This window comes from Otolemur garnettii, unplaced genomic scaffold, assembly GCF_000181295.1.
Source record: "Otolemur garnettii isolate 467f Iridium unplaced genomic scaffold, OtoGar3 scaffold00094, whole genome shotgun sequence".
NCBI classification, from domain to species: Eukaryota; Metazoa; Chordata; class Mammalia; order Primates; family Galagidae; genus Otolemur; species Otolemur garnettii.
Window position 1 is genome coordinate 4,417,145 of NW_003852489.1, and position 6,617 is coordinate 4,423,761.

Here is a 6,617-nt window from a genome sequence, read left to right on the forward strand (position 1 = left end):
CTTTAACATTTTCTTTACATACGTTACGTTATTTGAATGCCGTGATAGACCTGTGATGATGAAACTGACGCTCTGAGGGGCTTAGTGACTTATCTAAAGGGACATAGCTGGTAGGCTCTGTAAACAAGACTAGAATCAACTTTCTAAATTTTCAGAGATGAAATCGGGCGGGACGAACACGCGGGAGGAAGGGGCGGGGCCGCGCACGCGCACCGCAGTATCAGTGCGGACGTCTGTGGGTTTCCTTTCGCTGCTAGCCTCGCTCAGTCCAGTACGGTGGCCGGCGGGAGTCAGACGCTGGGGATGAATGAAGGCGCTGGGTGCAGGTTGAAAAGGTCGCTTCCGCTTTTCCCCTCCCTTCAGTCCGGTTCTGCCTTTGTGCGGGTTGCCCATCTTGCCCCCCTCGTATCGACAACCCGGTTGGTCCTGGCGTCTGACTTCTTGTGCCCGAGTCAACTCAGGGCACAGCTCGGGTTTGGGGATCCGGATTATCGCCTAGGCCCAACTTCGGGCCGCGCTCTCCATTTCTGCTGCGTCCCGCCTCTAGGACGCCGAGTCCGGTTGGGGTCCCGTAAGGGGGTAGATCGTAAGGTACGACGCGTTCGCCTCTTAGACCCCAGCGCGTCCGGGTTGGCAACCCGCAGGACTTTCTCAGCCTGAGGGACCTGTTGGCTGTTGTTACGCCCAGGGCGAGACGTATGAGCTCACTGGTCTTGGCACTTCTGTTCTATCAGCCCGCCCCTCTGTTAAAAGACCAGCTCCTCCTGCTTGAAAACAGAGTATCTGCCCACAGCTCTTACCCACGGTTCTGCTAGTCATTCGGTCTTCAGAGAGGATGGTTTTGGCTACCTGTTCACTGCCTTTTTGTTTGTTTGCTTTTTTGTAACTTTGATTACTTCTCAAGGTAGAGAAGTGCCCAAGTGGGACTTTACTTTCTCTCTTCCCGTAGCACCTAGACATCTTCTTTTTACCCACTATCACAGGACATTGGATAGTGCTGTGGCCCCCAGAGCGTGGTAGCTGACTGCTTCTGCCCAGTGAGGTGATTTACCAGTATTTCCACCGACTCATGGAGGGTGGGGAAAAGAAGCCCCGTGCTTCTTTACGTGTGTTGGGTAGGCATGTGAAATTAAAGGGATATGGAAGAGGAGCCTTCTTAACTGGTGACCATTCATTTACTGTTATTCACATTTTGTGGAGCTCAAATGGCTAGTATAGTGGAGAAAGACTGGGACTGGAATTTAATAAATGAAGATTCAGCCTTGGATTGTGCCACTAACTAGCAATATTACTTTGAGCTTGCTGCTTCGTGTCTTTGGGCTTCTTTGTTAAATAAGAGTGTTAGAGCAGAAGATTCCTGAGGCTGGAAGAGATTACTCTACTTTCTCAGTTTTCAAAAGGCAGTGGAAACAGAGACACAGAGAAGACTTGTCTTTAATCGTGCTGGGAATATTACTAACCTATTTTTCAGTGTTTTTTAGATAAGAGGGATGAGGTGATGCACGCCTGTAATCCTAGCACTCTGGGAGGCCGAGTGGGAGGCTGAGGTGGGTGGGTTGCCCTGGGCTCACAGGTTCACAGCCTGAGCAAGAGCCAGACCCTGTCTCTAAAAATAGCTGGGGGTTGTGGCCATGCCTGCAGTCCCAGCTACTTGGGAGGCTAAGGCAACAGAATCACTTGAGCCCAAGTGTTGGAGGTTGCTGTGAGCTATTATATCATGGCAATGTGGGGAGAGTGACACTCTGTCTAAAAAAAAAAAAAAAAAAGAAGGATGGTAATATGGCAGTTATACCCCTAACTTTCTTTCTTTCTTTTTTTTGAGACAGAGCCTCAAGCTATCCCCCTGGGTAGAGTGCCATGGCATCACGCTCACAGCAACCTCCAACTCCTGGGCTCAAGCGAGTCTCCTGCCTCAGCCTCCCAAGTAGCTGGGACTACAGGCGCCTGCCATGATGCCTGGCTATTCTTTTGTTGTTATTGTTGTTGTCATTGTTGTTTGGTAGGCCCAGGCCAGATTTGAACCCACCAGCTCTGGCATGTATGGCCAGTGTCCTAACCACTGAGCAACAGGCACCAAGCCTATACCCTAACTTACTTTCATTTTTTTTTTTTTTAGAGACAGAGTCTCACTTTATTGCCCTTGGTAGAGTGCTGTGGCATCACAGCTCACAGCAACCTCCAACTCCTCAGCTTAAGTGATTCTCTTGCCTCAGTCTCTGGAGTAGCTGGAACTACAGGCCCCTGCTACAACGCCTGGCTATTCTTTGTTGCAGTTTTGGCCAGGGTTGGGTTCGAACCCGCCACCTTTGGCATATGGGGCCAGCACCCTACCCACTGAGCCACAGGTACCTCCTGTATACCCTAACTTTCATTTGTGTTTTTACCATTAGGATCAATAGCGATGATGACTGAGTGTACAAGCCTTCAGTTTGTCAGCCCTTTTGCTTTCGAGGCAATGCAGAAGGTGGATGTTGTTCGCCTGGCGTCTTTAAGTGATCCAGAATTGAGACTTCTCCTGCCATGCTTGGTACGGATGGCACTTTGTGCTCCTGCTGACCAGAGCCAAAGCTGGGCTCAGGATAAAAAACTGATCCTTCGCCTTCTCTCTGGAGTGGAAGCTGTCAACTCCATTGTTGCATTGTTGTCTGTGGACTTTCATGCTTTGGAACAGGATGCCAACAAAGAACAGCAGCTTAGGTAATGCCATGTTATGTACTATGTGGATTGGAATTTACTTGGATTTGTCAAAGAGTAGGGAATCAGAGGTTTTTCTGAGTTTTCAGAACTCCCCCAGACAAGATATTACTTAAATCTTTTCTATTTATGGTTAAAGTTCTAGAATCTTTTGAATTCTGTATTATAACATGTCTAGAGAAGTTTGACCATGTACTGTTAAATTTGGGCTGAACTAATCAGGCCAGTTACTCTCAGTGGAAGGTGGGTAGGGTAATTGCCCCTAGGTTAGAGGGATTTCTTGGAATCAGTTGGGAAGCTTTTTAATTTCACATTGATTCCCAGAGATTCTGGGCAGATGTTAATGTGCTTCACTACCCGTTAGAAATCTAATAGTAAGCCAGTGTTATTAATGGAAGTGGGTGTTGGCTCTCAGATGTGTTAGCATACAAAGGGTACACATTGCCAAAATAGGAAAACTAAATAGTATTTCAGAAATTGTAGAGAACATTTAGAATGTATACCTTTCTTTTGTAGATTATTTCAGTAAAAGATAATTTTTATGCAGTTATTTCCATACCAGTTTCCTTATAACTCCTGTTTTTACATGTTTTACTTCATTAGGCATAAACTTGGAGGAGGAAGTGGAGAGAGCATCCTAGTATCACAGCTTCAGCACGGACTGACATTAGAGTTTGAACATAGCGATTCACCTCGCCGATTGCGTCTTGTGCTTAGTGAACTGTTGGCAATTATGAACAAGGTGCATTTCTTTTAACTACAGCTTCAGGATGCATGGTTTGATGTCTGCATATAGAAAAGTAGACAGAGGCAAGAAGTCAGGCAGGTTGCATCCTCTTCTGTTATATTTCTTTTTTTTTTAAGAGACAGAGTCTCACTTTATTGCCCTTGGTAGAGTGCTGTGGTGTCACAGCTCACAGCAACCTCCAGCTACCTCAGTTTAGGCAATTCTCTTGCCTTAGCCTCCCAAGTAGCTGGGACTGCAGGCACTTGCCACAGCGCCTGGCTATTTTTTGTTGCAATTTGGCTGGGTCTGGGTTGAAATACACCACCCTCCGTATATGTGACTGGCGCCTTACCCACTGAGTCACAGGTGCTGCCCATATATTTTAATTTGATAAATGTTTTCTTTTCAAAGGCTGAAAGGATATTTAAAAAGCCTGTGTGAAAGGATTTCTTTCTCTTCTAGACCAGCCTGAGCCAGAGCAAGACCTCGTCTCAAAAAATAGCTGTACTATTTTATGTAACATCACAGTACTCTACCGAGGGTGACATAATGAGACTCTGTCTCAAAAAAAAAAAAACTAAAAAAGGATTTCTTTCTTTAATATCTCTGAGTACTATTTTCTTTCATTTATGTTTATTCTGCATTCTCTATGATGAGGACTTTTTTTTTTTTAGAGACAGTCTTACTTTGTTGCCTTTTGGTAGGTAGAGTGCTGTGACATCACAGCTCACAGCAATCTACAACTCTTGGGCTTGGGCACTCAACACAATGCCCAGCTATTTTTTTTTTTTTTTGAGACCACAGCCTCAGGCTGTCTCCCTGGGTAGAGTGCTGTGGCATCACAGCTCACAGCAACCTCCAACTCCTGGGCTCAAGCCAGTCTCCTGCCTCTGCCTCCCAAGTAGCTGGGACCACAGGCGCCTGCCACAACACCTGGCTATTTTTTTTCTTTTGGTTGCAGCTATCATTGTTATTTGGCGGGCCTGGGCTGGATTTGAACCCGCCACCTTAGGTGTATGTGGCTGGTGCCTTAGCCACTTGAGCCACAGGCACTGAGCCCCAACTATTTTTTTTGTTGTTACAGTTTGGCTGGGGCCAGGTTCGAACCCGCCACCCTCGGTATATGGGACCTGTGCCCTACTCATGGAGCCACAGGCGCTGCCCTGATAAGGACTTTTTTTATATGATGTTCATACAATGGCTTCTTGACATTTAGAAGGAAATTTATAGGATGTGCTTGGTGGCTCACGCCTGTCATCCTAGTACTCTGGGAGGCTGAAGTGGGTAGATTGGTTGAGCTCAGGAGTTAGAGACCAGCCTGAGCAAGAGTGAAGCTTTGTCTCTAAAAAACAGCTGGGTGTTGTGGCAGGAGCCTGTAGTCCTCCCAGCTACTTGGAAGGTTGAGGCAAGAGGATCTCATGAGCGCAAGAGTTTGAGATTGCTGTGAGCGATGATGCCGATTGCTGTGAGCTCTGATGCCATGGCACTCTACCCAGGGTAACAAAGTGAGTCTCCATCTCAAAAAAAAAGGAAAAAGGGAAATTTATTTCAAGACTTGGGCAAATTGCCAAATTTGAAAATACCTTTGTATGATATAATTTCTTCCATAAAATAAGGAGGTCTAACTAAAGAGTCTATGTGGTTCTGGATGAGCATTAACTACCTTTTATGTGACAGTGAGTAGGGAGTATCGATACTGAATTGGATGTAGGATGATTGGCTAGTCTCATGCATTTAATGACTGAATTGCTTCTGTGTACTAATGAAGGCTATTCAAGTTCTCAGCAAAATTATAGATTATCTTTGAGTAATTATGGTTAATTAAAACTTTGAATTTTAAATTTGTGAATGTGAAGGATCTGTCACACAAAGAACTGAATTAGATCTTCATATTAAGATGGCTGACGTGAGGCTCGGCACCCGTAGCACAGTGGTTAAGGTGCCAGCCACAAACACCAAAGCTGGAGGGTTTGAACCCAGCCCAGTCCAGCTAAGCAACAATGACAACTGCAACAAAAAATAGCTGGGTATTGTGGTGGGCACCTGTAATCTCAGCTACTTAGGGAGGCTGAGGCAAGAGAATTGGTTAAGCCCAAGAGTTTGAGGTTGCTGTGAGCTGTGATGCCACATTACTCTACCCAGGGTGATATAGTGAGACTATCTCAAAAAAAAAAAAAAAAAAAAAAACAGGTGACTTTTATGAGATTAAGCCTAGAGTTTCAGATGCAAAAGTTATTTACTGTTAGAATTTTAGGGTCAGTAAATTTATAGTAAATCAAGTTTAGGTTTTTTTTTTGTTGTTGTTGTTGTTGTTGTTTATTTATTTTGAATGGGATTTTGCTCTGTTGCTCTAGGCTGGAGTACAGTGGTACAATTACAGCTCACTGTAACCCTGAACTCTGGGCTCTAGGGATCTTCCCACTTCACCCTCTTGAGTAGCTAGGACTACAGACACACACCACCATGCCCAGCTAATTATATCTTACAGAGATGGGATATTGTTTTGTTGCCCAGGCTGGTCTCAAAGTCCTGGCCTCAGAGAATCCTCCTGCCTTGGCCTCCCAAAGTATTAGTTGAGCTACCATGCCCTACCTAGTTATTAATTATGGACAAAAAAGACTAAATTCCATTTCCAATAAAGTACTGGTAGTAGAGTTTTAGCTGGTTTCAGGTAGTTTTTATAGTATATTAAAAATCTTTGTAAAATTTCTTTCTATTACAAATAATAATTTTCTTCTTTTTTCTATTGTACTTTTAAATTTAAACCAAAAAATTTCCTACATCTTTTTCTTTCCTTTTTTGAGACAGAGTCTCACTATGTCACCCTTGGTACAGTGCTATGGCATCTCAGCTCACAGCAACCTCAAACTCTTGGGTTTAAGCAATTCTCTTGCTGTAGCCTCCCAAGTAGCTGGAACTGCAGGTGCCTGCCACAACACCTGACTATTTTTTGTTGTTGTTGTAGTTGTCATTGTTGTTTGGCAGGCCCAGGTTGGGTTTGGACCGCCAGCCCTGGTGTATGTAGCTGGCACCCTAACTGCTCAGCTCCAGGAGCTGAGCCCCTACATCATTTTTCTTAGTACTTTAATAAAATAAGTTATCCTGATGGCTGTAATAAAGTAAGTGACCTTTCTCTTCTGGGAGGTTTGTAATTTTTCAGTTTAGTATCCTTTATAATTTATATACTCTGTTGCCC

At 44.6% G+C, this 6,617-nt stretch overlaps 1 protein-coding gene across 1 annotated transcript in view; it reads left to right on the forward strand.

Annotated features, from left to right (window-relative positions):
• Positions 1-2,390: 2,390 nt before the first annotated feature.
• The window catches only part of INTS2 (integrator complex subunit 2), a 62,528-nt gene continuing 58,301 nt past the window's right edge, over positions 2,391-6,617 (forward strand). The window contains exons 1-2 of the mRNA XM_023516601.1: positions 2,391-2,697; positions 3,298-3,436. Of these exons, the coding sequence (XP_023372369.1) occupies positions 2,402-2,697; positions 3,298-3,436 (435 nt within the window). The 5' untranslated portion in view covers positions 2,391-2,401. The remainder of the gene's footprint in view (positions 2,698-3,297; positions 3,437-6,617) is intronic.